Source organism: Cebus imitator, unplaced genomic scaffold (assembly GCF_001604975.1).
Source record: "Cebus imitator isolate Cc_AM_T3 unplaced genomic scaffold, Cebus_imitator-1.0 Scaffold190, whole genome shotgun sequence".
NCBI lineage: Eukaryota > Metazoa > Chordata > Mammalia > Primates > Cebidae > Cebus > Cebus imitator.
In genome coordinates, this window is record NW_016107505.1 from 1,668,749 (window position 1) to 1,683,998 (window position 15,250).

The 15,250-nt window shown below is 45.4% G+C and overlaps 1 protein-coding gene across 3 annotated transcripts in view; it reads left to right on the forward strand.

The window, feature by feature from the left end:
- The first annotated feature begins 2,236 nt into the window (after positions 1 to 2,236).
- The window catches only part of ZNF71 (zinc finger protein 71), a 28,931-nt gene continuing 15,917 nt past the window's right edge, over positions 2,237 to 15,250 (forward strand). Inside the window, exons 1-2 of one of the 3 annotated variants that reach the window (XM_017546654.2) lie at positions 2,237 to 2,322; positions 9,847 to 9,932. In XM_017546654.2, coding sequence (XP_017402143.1) covers positions 9,900 to 9,932 — 33 coding nt within the window. In that variant the 5' untranslated portion in view covers positions 2,237 to 2,322; positions 9,847 to 9,899. Of the gene's footprint in view, positions 2,323 to 2,408; positions 2,497 to 9,846; positions 9,933 to 15,250 lie in introns of those variants that run through there. The other 2 variants (XM_037745040.1, XM_037745039.1) reach the window with 2 other exon arrangements.

Below are 15,250 nucleotides of genomic sequence, written 5' to 3' on the forward strand. Positions count from 1 at the left end.
CAGTTTGACAGTTTCTTAAGAAAAAGCTAAACATACTATATGACCTAGTAATTACATTCCTGAGCATTTATTCTAGAGAAATGAAGAGTAATGGTCACACAAAATCCTGTAATAAGAAAACAACAGTGGGAAGAAGCAGCCTACTGAATGGGAGATGGACAGATTAAAACACACACACACACACACACACACACACACACACACACACACACGCAATGACATATTTTTAAGCCCTAGAAAAGAAGGAAATCCTGTCACATGCTACAACATGGATAAGCCTTGAATACATTATGCTAAGTAAAAGCTAGTCACAGAACAAATACTTTATGATTCCATTTACACATGGAATCTAAAATAGTCAAACTCATAGAAACAGAAATTAGAATGGTGGTTTCCAGGGGCTGGGGGAGGCAAGAAGATGTTACTCAATAGGTATAAAGTTTCTGTTGTGCAAGATAATTAAGCTCTATGTATATAGCAACTTGATCCAGAGAATTGTGCTGAATGAAGAAAAGCCAATCCCACCATTTGCATACTGTATTATCCCATTTATATAACATTCTTGAAATGACACAATTGTATATGTGGAGGACAACTAATAATAGAGTCTGGAGGAAAGTGAGTGTGGCTATAAAAGGGCAAGATGAGGGATCCTTGTGGAAAACTGGAAGAGAGCTTTGTGATGGAAATGTTCTGTCTCTTGACATGATCAATGTCAGTATCCTACTTGCGATATTGCAAGATGCTGCCCTTGGGTGAAATTACCTAACAGAGACCTATGTCTCGCTGTATGATTTCTGTATCGTGTTTTACAACTTAACATGAATAAATCCACATGTATCTCACAATAAAATATTTCATTTAAATACATCATTAAACACCCCCTAAGGCTAGCTGCTGTTGACAGTTTTGTAGCCACTCAGACGTTCAGCAAATGTTTTTAAACTTGGTTTTATTGTTTACAGTAGAAAAGGGCCTCAGCCAGGAGCCTGATTCCTATCTTTCCTCTTGAATAAGCTCGTGATTCAAGCAGAGGAATATGGCTTCAAAAACAGAAACAGGCTGAGGAAAGCAGAAACAGAGAACAAAAATGGACTGGTCATTTCAAAGTTACTTTCCCTGTCAAGGTTAAAGCAAAGGGGATTTCTTTTATCATGGCTGCTAAAACTGGCCTGTTTGGGACTTGGCTATTATCTCTCTCTCCCCTGAGAGGAGGTAAGATAACAACTTAGTTGGATTTGGTGGCCTGGAACTTCAGCATGACTAGCTCCATTTCGTTTTGATCTGTTGGGCCTAGTGCAGGAACTCAGTCCAAACCAATAGTCTCCTATACATTTTTTTCTACACCTATGCTCATTTTCTTCTTTGAATATCTGTATATTTTACAAATGTTCTACAAATAAGTATGATTATCAGCTTTCAAGTTGCCTGGAATGGTCCCTCAGTCCAGTCCATTGGCTGGACTGCAGAATGTCTGCAGCAGATGTGACACACCTCTTTTATTCCCCTCATTTCTCTGCTTCCACTCATCCCTTGTCCTTTTCTATTTTCCCTCCTCCCTCATCCCCCTCCTTACCCATTCTTTCCTCTCTTCCTCCTCAGCCTGTCCTGCCCTCCCCAACTCGACTTCTCTTTCTTTTCTCCTTTCCCCATCCTTGTCTTCTTCCGTATAGTTCTTTCCACCTTCTCGTCCCCCTTCCCACTCTTTCTTCTTTCCTACTCCTTGCCTCTCAATTCCCTTCCTTTCCTGCCTCCCTGCCCCTCTCTCCTCTCGCCCAGCTCCCTCTTCTTTCTGTTGGTTCCTCTCCTCCCTGACCTGTTATTTTCCCTCACTCTCTCCTCAGCCCTTCCTCCTTCTCCTCCTTCTTCCAATCCCTCCTCCTTCATCTCTTCTTCCTCCTCTACATCTCTCCTCCCTTTCACGTCCCTCCTCCTCCTATCTCTTCTCCCCGCTACTCCCCAGCCCTCCTCCCTTTTCATCCTTCTTCCCACTCCTCTTACTTCTCTATCTTTTCTTTCTCCTCGCCGCTCCTTTCCCTCCATCCTTCTTCCCACCTTTCCTCCCTCCGTCTCTCCTCCCTTTTCCTACCTCCTCCCCCTCAATCCTCCCTCTCGCCCCCGCCTCCTTGGCCGCGGAGGCCGCTGGGAGATGGAGGAGCTCATTAGGCTCCGCTCTACTCGGCTCGTATCGGCCGAAAGGGCCCGAGGGCAGGTGGCGCGCACGGGTTTGTGGGAAGCGTAGTCTGGCGCAGTCCGCGCAGGCGCACAGCGGCCGGGCGGGCCTAGCGGGTGCGGTCATTGTCCTGGCAGAGCGGCGAGCCGGTGAGTGTGGCTGCGGGGTTCCGCCCACCTTCTCCCTTTCCGGGGGCCGGACCCTGGCCCCGGGGAGGGCACGGCCTGATGGAGAGGGTGTGCAGGCCCAGGTACGGGGAGTGCAGGTCTGGGTGCTGCTCCAGGGCGTGCGGTGCTAGGGAGGACGTACAGGCCGGGACCGAGGTGCGCTCGCTCGGAGAGGCGGAGCAGCTGAGGAGAGGGAGAGGGGACGCTGAGGGGAGGCGGAGCAGTTGAGAGGCTGAGGGGAGGCTGAGCTGCCGAGGGGAGGCTGAGCAGTGGCTGAGGGGAGGCTGAGCAGCTGAGGGGAGGCTGAGGGAAGGCTGAGCAGCTGAGGAGCTGAGGGGAGGCTGAGGGGCGGAGAGGCTGAAAGGCTGAGGGGAGGCTGAGCAGCTGAGGGGAGGCTGAGCAGCTGAGGGGCTGAGGGGAGAATGAGCGGCCGAGGGGAGGCTGAGGGGAGGCTGAGCAGTTGAGAGGATGAGGGGAGGATGAGCTGCTGAGGGGAAGCTGAGCAGTGGCTGAGCGGAGGCTGAGCAGCTGAGGGGAGGCTGAGCGGCTGAGGGGCTGAGGAGAGGCTGAGGGAAGGCTGAGCAGCTGAGGAGCTGAGGGGAGGCTGAGGGGTGGAGAGGCTGAGCAGTGGCTGAGGGGAGGCTGAGCAGCTGAGGGGAGGCTGAGGGAAGGCTAAGCAGCTGAGGAGCTGAGGGGAGGCCGAGGGGCGGAGAGGCTGAAAGGCTCAGGGGAGGCTGAGCAGCTGAGGGGCTGAGGGGAGGATGAGCGGCCGAGGGGAGTCTGAGGGGAGGCTGAGCGGCTGAGGGGCTGAGGAGAGGCTGAGGGAAGGCTGAGCAGCTGAGAAGCTGAGTAGAGGCTGAGGGGTGGAGAGGCTGAAAGGCTGAGGGGAGGCTGAGCAGCTGAGGGGCTGAGTAGAGGCTGAGGGGTGGAGAGGCTGAANGCTGAAAGGCTGAGGGGAGGCTGAGCAGCTGAGGGGCTGAGTAGAGGCTGAGGGGTGGAGAGGCTGAAAGGCTGAGGGGAGGCTGAGCAGCTGAGAGACTGAGGGGAGGCAGAGGGGCTGAAAAGCTGAGGGGAGGCTGAGCGACCAAGGGGAGGTTGGGGCCAGGGAGGGAGAGGCGTGAGTGCGTTGGAGGTCGGAAAGTTGTGTGGACACCAGGACCCTCCTGGGGGGGAGGTGGCCTGTGTGAGAGACAGGCAGCGCTTATCATCCTGAGGATGAGGCTGTGTCTTTGTGGATATTGTAAATGTGTCTGTGTGTGTGTGTGTCCGCGTGGGCCTGTATTTGTGTGTGAGACAATGTCGTCTTGAGGATATGGCTGTGTCTGGATATTGATTATATGTGTGTGTGAGAGAGAGAGAAGAGGAGGAGGAGAGAAGAGAGAGAGGGAGAGAAAGAAAGAAACTGCAGTGTCGTCCAGAGGCTGGGTCTGTGAATGTGTCCATGTGTGTCCATGTGGGTCATGTGTGGTAACATGAGTGTGTGTGTGTCCCACTTCTTCAGAGTTTTGGTGTCTCTCTGGGTCTCTGTCTATGCTTGTGTGGCGATATCTCTGAATGACTGGCTGTGTCCTTATCTTTGGTGGTGTTGGTGTGTCAGCCTTGATCTCTGTCCATGGGTCTCTGTGTGAAGGTGCCCTCCGGGTGTCTAGTTTCCATTCATGTCTCTTAGCATGAGTGTAGGGGTGTGTCTTTCCAGGAGCCAGGCCTGTAGGGGTCTTTCCCTATCTCTGTGTGTCCACCTGTGTCTGAGTGTTTCTTGATGTTTGTGAGTGACTCTGTACGGGTGGGTGCGTCTGTGTGTGCCTCTTCCAAAGACTGTATGCCTGGATAAGGGGGCCTAGCAGAGCCACTATTTTCTCACCCCATACTTCTCCTAGTCTGCCCACCCACAGTTCCCTGGCTTCTTCCTGCCCATGAAGGCTCTGTAGGGGTAGGAGCCTGGGAGTGAAGAAGTTGGGGTGGGGGAGGGCAAAGGAGGGCTATTTCTTCTGTCTCCTACAGGGTCTTCTCTTAAAGGGGGATCAGACTCCCAAAGGGTCTCTAAGCCCTACTCTGTTCTGACCAAGGAGAGGTTGACTTGTTCAGGGAATGTGTATGGAGCCAGTGCTGGCCATTTATAGGTGTTTCAGTTACTCTGAGGTAGGGACCGTCATCATCCTTATCTTACAGTTGGGGAAACTGAGTCTCAGACTAAGTGAATCACCCAAGGCTACACTCAAGCATCCAGGTTCCAGAGCCCCCACAATTAGCCATCAGACAAATGGGAGATTCTTTTTTTCCCTTTCTGCTCAGCTGATACAAGTTTGCAGGATTTTCCCCAAGGGAATCTCCCCTTGGAAACAAGGGAAATGGGAGAAAGGAAGGAAATGCTGAAAAGCTCAGAGGAAGGAGAATGCAGATCTAAGGCCAAACTGGGTTTAGCAGTCACTTGGGCAAGTCACTTCCAGGGCTGCTTTATGATTTTTAAGGGTACTTTGTCTTCATGGGCCCCTTGCCCCATTTTTATTTAAAGCACTAAAAATTACGTTTTGTGATTTCATTAATGGGCAGACAAACATAGACTGAATTATATTCACCTCTTTTCTTATGATTTTCAAAGAAATTAAGATCTTCCTATGGGCCCCTAAAGGTTTCATGGGCCCCAGGCTCTGTGCCTACTGGGTAAGTGGGCTCTGGTCACTGCTGTGATCTGGCAAAATGGGCCAGTGTTCTTGACGTCACAGCAGAGGTGAAAGTCAGAGACCACTGATCTGCAAGGAGTATGTTTTCTAAAATTCTGTTTCAGAAATTTTGACAGCAATATGAGGTTTCTGTACCCAGGAAAACAATTCAAATGAATAGAAAGAAAAAAGAATTAATAACCCCTACCCACTTCTCATTCCCACTCTATGCCATCCAGACACCCTCCCAGCCTTGTTCCATAGCCTTCCCCAGGCTGGAAAACACTGTACAGTTGTGTCCACATCCACATGTGTTGGTTTGGTTTTTCACAAAGGGGCTGAAGTTAGGCATAAAATTGTGTAACTTGCTTTTCTCGCTTAGTAAAACCAAAGACATGTCAACAGATGCAAAACTAACTCTGCTTTCTAGAGGTGACCTGATATTTCATACATGGAGACACTACCATTTACTCCTTTAGTAATGCTTATTAATTTTGTTTTCAAGGTTTGTTTTTTTTTTCCTCTAGAAACAATGCTGCCATAAATCTCTTTTTTTTCCTCTATGTAACTTTTACATAGAGCATTTATTGCTGTGGGCAGATTCTCAGGAACAGGGTTGCTGGGTTATGGCATTTGTGTATTGCCAGCTCACTTTCCAGAAAAAAGTTGAGCAACTCACATTCCCTCACTAGTGTGTTGAGAGGGCCTGTTCCTTTGAATCCTGGCCAGCACTAGAAGTTAGCTCATCTGTTCATTCAGCTTGATGTCTAAGTGCCTCTTGTGTGTTAGACATTGTCCTAGATGTTGGAAATACAATCCAAAAATGATAATCTCTGCTCCCTGGGGGCTTATGTTCTCATGGAGGGAAGACAGATGACAAACTTGAAAACAATTATTTTTAAAAAGACAGCTGTCAATAATGATTCGTACTCCAAGAAAATAGAGGGGGAGAGAGTTGCTGCTTGAGCTCAGGTGGTAGGAGGTGGAGGACTTCTCCAAGGAGATAATGTTTCAAGCTGACAATGAAGCAGGGTCAGTCATAGGAGGAGCATTCCCTGCAGAGGGAACAGAAGAAGCAAAGGCCAGGGGGCCTGGGGCCAAGCATGGGAGAGGGGAGTAGGGGCAATGGAAGGGGAGAGACCATCAGTGGCACATTGTAAGGGCTGTGTGGGCAGCAGTGAAGACTTTGGGTGATTTCCAGTGGTGGGGGAAGCCAACGAACAGTTTTGAAGAGTTTTAACCCAGAGAACATTTTCACTCAGTGATTACAGTTGGCCAGGTGTGGTGCCTTTTTACGGGTGTAAAGTGGTGGGAACCCCAAGCCCACACCTTTGTGATCCTTCTGTTCTGCAACAGGGCTTCTCAACCTCCACACTACCGACCTTTGCTTCTAATCATTCTTTGTTGTGGGGCCTGTCCCATGCATTGTACAATGTTTAGCAGCATCCCCGGTCTCTACCCTCTAAATGCTCATAGTATTCCCCTGCCAAGTTATGACAATTTGGCAGATGTCTTCAGACATCTGCCAGATGTCTCCGGGAGGGCAAAATTGTTCCCAGTTGAGTACCACTGACCCTAAAGGCTTCTGCCAACTTGGCCTTATACATATATGTGTGTGTGTGTGTGTGTGTGTGTGTGTGTGTGTGTGTATATATATATATATATATATATATATATATGCCCGCCTACATTTAAAATTACTTTTCACTTGTGAAAGTTGGGGTCATTTGGTCTAAGAAAGACTCCTCTTTGTCTTAGTGGTTCTTACACTTTAAGAGGTATCAGAATCACCTGGGAAACTTGTTTAGAAATACTGATTCAAGGGCTCTATCCAGGTAGTTTGATTCAGAGGATCTGGGGTGGGAGCAGGAATATATATTCTGAGTAATATTTTAGTAAAAATCCTCAGTGATTCTGGTACTTTGAGAATTGGTGCACCAGCTAAAAGAATATTGTGTTGGAGATGACTAAGGTTTTTCTGGGTTATCCTGAAGGGTTAGAGATGTATAGATGCATGTTTCTGTTCACAGCAGAAGAAAAACTCATTTTCAGTCAGAGGTGTTGGTGGCATGGGTAGTCAGCTCCTGATGATGGGAGAAGCCAGGACTAAGCCAACATGTCTCAGACTCCAAGAATTGTCCTCACCTGTGCCCTGGATCCTAGTTTTCACTTTGCCATTTACTTGAACTGGCTCACTGATATTGTTTTTAAATTTAAATCAACTTAGTTAAAAAGGACATTCTGTGTGACTGCTGTAAAAAGAAGCTGAATTTTGCTGTAAGAAGGGAAACAAACATTAAAACAAATGGAAATAAAGCCAGGTAGTTCTAAGGAGATATTACGGTCACCCTGTTTGGGGCCTGACCCTAAATTTAAAATTCTTTTAAATTTTAATTTTTAATTTTTGTGGTTATGTAGTAGGTTTATATATGTATGGAGTACATGAGATATTTTGACACAGGCATACAATGTGTAATAATCACATCAGGATAAATGGGGTATCTGTTACCTCAAGGATTTATCCTTTCTGTTACAAACAATCCAATTATACTTTCAGTTATTTTAAAATGTATCATTAAATTATTATTGAACATAGTCACCCTGTTATGCTATCAAATACTAGGTCTTATTAATTCTTTGTGTTTTTTTTTTTTTAAATATCTATTAGCCATCCCCACATTCCTCCTACCCCTCCACTACCCTTCCCAGCCTCTGGTTTCTTCATCATTCTAGTCTCTATCTCCATGAATTTAATGTTTTAATTTTTAGCTCACACAAGTGTACTGAATCATGGGGTGTCCCTTATGTTCAGGATCTGAGAAGTAAAGAGACAGGACACTGAAGAACTGGAAAAGAGCAGCTGGACTCAGGGGGCCATGCCATCTATGAGCAGAGACAGGCGAGACCCCTAACGTCCAGAAGCACCTGTATTTATTGGGCACAAGGAAGGGGAGCAGGGTCATGAGTGAGGTCATCGATAGGCTTAATGATAGGGCATACATAATCACTTGAGTAGCATGGGGGCCACCCCATTAGGTCACCTGGGCAGAGAGGTGGGCCGTGTGCAGAAGGGGGCCATGCCTTGCCCAGTAGCATCGGGTCATGTACAGAAAAGGGGTCCACCCGCATTAGGTCACCGAGGCAAGGAGGTGGGCTGTGTGCAACAAGTGTCATGCACAACACTTCCTATTTGGGAGCTAGAGACTTCAAAGGATTTCTAATAGAAGGATACTATAAGCCAATGTGGTGGGAGCTGACAGACTTGTGCTCTTCTCTGAGATATTTATGGGAGGGTGATTTGAGCTATCACAGAAGCAAGAAAAGGCTAACAGGGTGTACAGCCGCCATGACCTGGTCACACCAGAGGGGTTCTTCTCCCTCGGCTATTTGCGGGATCTCAAGCCTGAGGCCTACTTGCCACAGGAACTGGATGCAAGGTACTACAACTCCTTTTTCAGGAGGAGAGGCTCTTGCTCCAAGCCTGCCATATAGTGTATGTATGCCCTTTCAGGCAGGGACACCACTGCCTGGATCTTTCGTTCTTGTCTTGGTCTGGCTGTTTTCCCATGTACTTGCTTCTGCTCTGTGACTGCTCTAGGCATTCCTCCTACTACAGACGACTATATAGTTATATAGAAAGATTATATAAATCATCACTAAATGTGTTGGTACAGCTCCGACTATAATATATATATGATGATATAGACTACAGTATTTATATGACTTTATAGAAAGATTATATGGAACTCAGTATGCTAGATATAAGTACTAAGTATATTATATAAGCTAGATATATGTAAGCAGTAAGTTATACTTCAGGCACTAATTCTATAAACCAATATAAGATTATAAAAGATTATATAAAGGAAATAACTGAGTAATAACACTATAAACTAAGATATTCTTCAGGCTCTAATTGTGCCTGGGGTTTGCACAGCTCCCCTTCCTTGGTGCTCATGTAGGGGGTTACTCACACACAAATATGTGAGAACATGCAAAGTTTGTCTTTCTATGCCTGGCTTAACATAATGACCTCCAGTTTTATGTATGTTGTTGCAAATGACAGGATCTTATTTTCCTGCTTTTCTTTTGTTTCAAGGAGTGAGTAAGGAGTTGCAGGGATGTTAAGATACGCTAGCAGTCACTTGAGACTTTGTCCTGAGCTTGTCAGGAGAACTGAAAGAGAATTGAGCCAGGATGCATTTCTCTAGGCAAATCTGGCTCTGAGAGCCCCTGTTCCTTACACACATATCTGCTGTTTGAACCTCATGGTAACCCCATGAAGCCTGGGGGAAGCGCCCAAAGAGGCCACAGGTGGTGCTGGGGCATATCAGGGGGCCTCCATCCAGCACTCACACTCAAGGAGGGATCCGGGCAGGGCCACTGGGAGAGGGCAGGGTGTCCTGTGGCCCTCAGCAGCATGTGGAAATGTAAGTGTATGTGTATTGGGAGTGTCTGTAGGATGCACATGGAAGTGCATTTGTGAGGCACCATAGCCTACTGGCTAAGCACGTGGATGGACCCAGCCATATTCTGCCTGACTCCAGCCCCAGCTTTGTAATCTTGAGCAAGTGGTTTATCTCTTTGGACCACAGTCTCCTTATCTGTGAAATGGGTGGGCAGAATTAGTGCCTACCTTCCAGGATGGTTGCAAGATCAAGTGAGATACATTCATCAAGTTCCCTGCCTGCAGTAAGCCCTGTAAATACTCACTGTTGGTGTGTGTGTATGTGTGTCTGTCTGTCTCTGCTTGTCTCTCAGTGGGTGTGTGTCTGTCCCATCTGCATTTGTGAGGCCAGCCCAGGCCTAGTCTCTAAGCATGCCTTCCTCTCTCCTCTCCCTACAGCCCTGTTGGCTCTCCCCAGGCCTGTCTTCCTGTTCACCTTAGGCAGCAGAGGGATGGCTGCTCAGCTGCTGACTGATGAGGCACTGGTGAGTCATGTTGCCCTATCACTCTCCTTTCCAAAGGCTGGATTCCTGCCTTTGGGTGAGCCTCTGCCACCCGAACCCTCTCGAGGGCCCCCAGTCCCATATCCTGGGGCTATGTCTGCCCTGATAAGGAGGGCTGTGCTTACAGACGATGCTGACCCTGGCTGTGGGGTCAGTTTTGGGGAACAAGGACGCTTTGGAATGGGCAAACTACCTCTCTGGGCTCTGAGGAGACACAGGTGGGTACCTGCAGGAAGTGGTGGTTTAGGCATATGACATTGAGTGCCATCCCAGGCAGGACCATGCTGGACGTGTGACCTTTAAAATGGGCGAACACACTAAATGCTCTTTGTGAATGCCCACATGTGGGATGAAAGTACAGACACTTATGAGAATGAAGCCCACAAATTCACCCATGACTTTACCCCAAAAGATAATCAGTCTGGAATGTTTCAGCCTGGCTAAGCAATTTTAATATTAAAGAGTGCTTTTTCATCAGAGATTTCATCCTGAGCATTTCTCCACATCACTAAAAACTCCTTTGTAACATCCATTTTAATGACCACATAAAAGTGTTGTTCAGTGGCCATACCCTGTTTTACTTAATAGTTCCTCTGTTGTTGGACCTTTAATGGTTTCCAAGTATTCTTTTCTGGTTATAAACAGTGTTGTGAGGGACACTGAGCATAAATCTTCCCCTGTGTCTTATATGATTTCTTTAGGAGCGATTCCTTGAAGAGGAATATTGGGTTGGGTATTTTTGAGACCTTTGATACTACTTTCCAAATCGATTATGATGCTATGTATTCCCACCAGCCTGTCTGAGTGGGTCTCTGCTGGTTTATATGGCTGTTGTCAGGCTTTTATTCTGCATGTTGGATATATTTAGATTGGTACAATATTACACCATGATAATAAGTGACAAATGGATATAAATGACAAATGCTATAAACCATGAGCCTGATAGGGGACAAGTGGTGCCAAGCGATCTCTTTCTGAACAGCATTGTTTGTATCGTTAGTGAAGTTCAAGTCTTAGAAAATGTTTACTAGCCATTTCTGTGGGCAGGGAAATGATACATCTTGTGCTTTACCAGCCTACAGGAATCTGAGTATACTTTAAATGTGTATGTGTAAATATTTGTGGCAGATATTCTTCCCAGATTTGCTTTTTGTTTTTTATTCTTTATTTTTTCTGTATAAAAGCATTTCATATTTTAAAAATCAAATCTGTTGGTTTCTCCCACCGTGGTGTCTTTCTTCATCTTTAAGCTGCTTCTCCATCCACAGGTCAGATAGCAGCTATATTTTCTTCCTTTTTACCATTTATCATTTGAATATTTGCAATGAATGTTTGAATCTACCTGTAATTTATTTTGCTATGTAAATGTGTCAACTGACTTATTTGGGAGCTTTGGTTTATTCCGTCTTCATTTATTTGATACCTTTGTTGAGGTAACAAATCATGTACCACGAAGTGTATAATTCATTAATTTTGGGTACATTCATAGAGTTGTGTAACATCATCACAGTCAATTTCAGAACATTTTCATCATGCTGAAGGAGCTGAGTACCCATTGGCACTCATTCCCAGTTTTCCCCATCAATCTGCAGCCCCTGGCAGCCAGTAATCAGCTTTCTGTCTCTATGAATTTGACTATTCTGGACATTTCAAATAAATGGAATCATACACCGTATGGTCTTTTGTGACTGGCTTCCTTCACTCAGCATAATATTTACAAGGTTCATCCATGTGGTACCACATATAAGGCTTCATTCCTTTTTTTGATTGAACAGTATACACTGTGTGGTTATACCACAGTTTATTTATCCTTTCATCAGTTAATGGACATTTGGGTTGTTTCCAGTTTTGGGCTGTTACGAATAATGCTGTTATGAACATTCATGTATAAGTATTTGTTTGAACATATGTTCTCAATTCTCTTGGATGTGTACCTAGAAGTGGAATGGAATGTTGGGTCATATAGTTAACTCTATTTAACTATTAAAGGAACCACCAGACTGCTTTCCTACGTGATTGCACCATGATGTCTTCATTTTTATCTCATCTGTGATTCTTGTATTGAGTTCTTTTACCTACATTATGTAGGAAGATTTGTTGATTGTTTTTATTTCAACAGGGTTGGGAGTTTTGGTTTAAGTTTGGTTTTTCACAAATTACTACTAGTGTTATTACATTATGATTTTTTAAAAAATTGAGCCTGTCTGATTTCAGTGTTTTCGAGTTTTCCCTGTGAAATGGTTTGTAACGTTAGACGGGAAACAGAAAAAGATGGAGTACTAGAAAGAGTGGACTTGGACACGTACATGCAGAGAACTCAGAGGCCCTTTGTAGCAGTTCTGTTCCAACATGATGGGCTCCCAGAACTGTTAGGCTATGTTCTGTGTCTTAGCACAACTCTGGTGCCAGCCTGGGCTTGGTGCCTGGAGACTGCTCAGTGAATATTTATTGAGTGAATTAGGTGGGTGTACTTAGGGAAGACTTCCAGAAGGAATTGTTATATTACAATTTTGTAAAATAAGTAAATATAGAGGTGAGAGGGAACTTTTGGAGGTAATGGATCAGTTTACGGCCTTGATGGTGGTGATGGTTTCATGGGTGTATATGCATCCCCAAACTATGTACATTATTAAATATGTACAGCTTTTTGTATATCAGTCACACCTCAATCAAGTGGTTTAAATTAAAAAAAAGAAGGAATTATTAGCTGGGCTGGCTGAAAGATATATTGGGCCAAAAGTCAAATAATATCATATAATGTAAGGATCTGTAATTGTATGTAAGATACGTGTTAAATATCAAAATGAAATAATAGCAGGAGTTAACATTTACTGAGAGCTTCCTCCATCACACGAGGCACTGTGCTGGGACCATATCTGTACACATTTAACCTCATGACCCTGTGGAGGGGGACATTGTTATCAGGAAGCCAGCTTCACATATGAGGCTCAGGAAGAGAAAGACGGTTGTCTAAGGAAACACAGCTCGTGAAAGGCAGAGCCAGTTTTCTATCACAGAGTGTGGTCCCTGAGCCCACACTCTGAACCAACACTCCAGCTGCTTTCTATCAAAGCTGAGCCCTCAGGCAGAGGAGGCTGTCCTAAGCCCAAGCCCCAGAAGGGCACCCTGGGACCATGAAGGAACTAGCCAGTGGGGGTAAGGCCTCCCCTTGGGATTCAGTTGGTGGTGGGGAGACTCAGTATGCTGGAGAGAGCCAGTGAGCTCTGGGTGTCAGTAACAATAGCTAGAAGTTACTGAGTGCCTGCTGTATGCTGTACACTACCATTCTGAGTGTTTTACATAAGTAAGTGGGTAGGTGGGGCCTGTGGCAAATTGGAGTTCTCTTGCCCCACTCAGCTCTAGTCTAAAGTGACCAGATATTCTAGTGTTTAAAGAGAAACTAGAAATTCATTTTCTTGGTAAATTGTGGATTTTTTTTCTTGTGAGTAACAATTAAAAACAATTTTTTCCTATGAGTAACAATTAAAAACAATTTTCAAACCGCCATAGGAGCAAAATAGAAATGTGTGCAGCTGTCTTCAGGCCCAGGAACATCTTGTATGTGGTACCCACTCAGAGCTCCCATTCTTTCCTTGTGCCATGGGGGTTGTCCTACTGAATCAGTTCAGAACAGCAAGTCCCTTTGTAGGACATAATAGGTGTCTCATTACTCACATGCCATGCTGTGAGGAAGCCCAACCAGCCATAAGCAAAAGCCATGTGGAGAAAAAGAGATGCCCACCAAGGCCTCAGCTGTGCCATCCACACCAGCTCAAGAGACAGACATGTCAGCAAAGAAACTGGACTACTCTAGCCCAGCTGCCATTCAATTGCCACCACACAAGAGATGCCAGGTAGGAACTGCCCAGCTGAGCCCATCAACCCCAAAATAGTAATAAATTGTTGTTTTTGAGCTATGACATTCTGAGATAGCTGCTACCCAACAAAATATAACTGGATCAGAAATTTAATCTGTGGCGTGACTCAAGATCTTCATGTTGCAGACTCATGCATGGATGATGTGATCAGCCAGCAATAATGCGAGACGTGCAGGCCTTCACCACACTAGGGACAAGGTTGACTGTCAGTAGCTTCAGGATCATTCATGATCTATCTGGAAGAGAAGCACCAACTGGGACACTGTGATATTTATTCAGCTGTCTTGTTTATGGGCAAAGAACATACCATCCATCTTAGGGTCTAATCCAAACAAAACTGCTCCTTGACCGTGATGCTAGATTAGTATTATATGTGAATGAAGCCATCTAATACTGGGTCTGAGAGTTGAACTGACTGGGTTTAAAATGCTGCCACTCCCATCTGGGTGACCTCTTGTGCTTCAGTCTCTCCCTTTGTAAAAGAGATGAGCTCATAGAAGTGCCTGCCTAGTAAGGTTGTTTTAAAGATTAAGTGAGATGATAATGTCCAATGGGCTTAGAACAATACCTGACATGTAGTATGTGCTTAATGAACATTAGTTATTTTTATCAATATTTACTAATGAATTAGTGGGGAAGAAACCTGGTGCCAATATCATGTCTGTCTTATTCACAGTTGTATGCCCAATCCCTGGTGCATAGTAGACACTCAATAAATATTGGTTGAATGAATACATAAATGGGTGAAATATCACTCTCTGTGTTTCCAGTAACCATCAATGAATGTATTTAGTGTATGTCAGAATATGTATTAGATGCCATTGACCTAGAATTCCTGTTTAGGGGGTAAAAATTCGACTATACTTTTCTGGTAGCCCAGAAAAAAAAAAAAAGCACCAGTTAAATTTCTGATCCAGTTATATTTTGCTGGGTCGCCGCCATCTCAAAACTTAATGGCTCAAAAACAATTTGTTACTATTTTGGGGTTGATGGACTCAGCTGGGCATTTCCTGCCTGGCACCTCTCGTGTGGTGGCAGTTGGGTGGCAGCTGGGCTGGAGTAGTCCGCTGGCTTCTTTGCTCGCATGTCTGTCTCTTTAGCTGGTGTGGATGGCACAGCTGAGGCCTTGGTTGGCATCTCTTCATTTAAATGATGGAATCAGGCAGTATTTTAACTTCTGTGTCCAGTGCTTCCACCTTTTGGCAACTGTGATTAGTGCTCCCATGAACATGAGTGTGCGTATAACCTTTCCTTGGGAGTGGCACCACACTGCTTCTGCTGTATGCTGTTGATCACACAGAATCACCCTGGCACAGCGAAGGGGCTACATAAGGCTGTGGATACCAGGAGTTTGCGATCATTCGGGGCTATCTTGAAGGCTGCTAACACACACACACACACACACACACACACACACACACA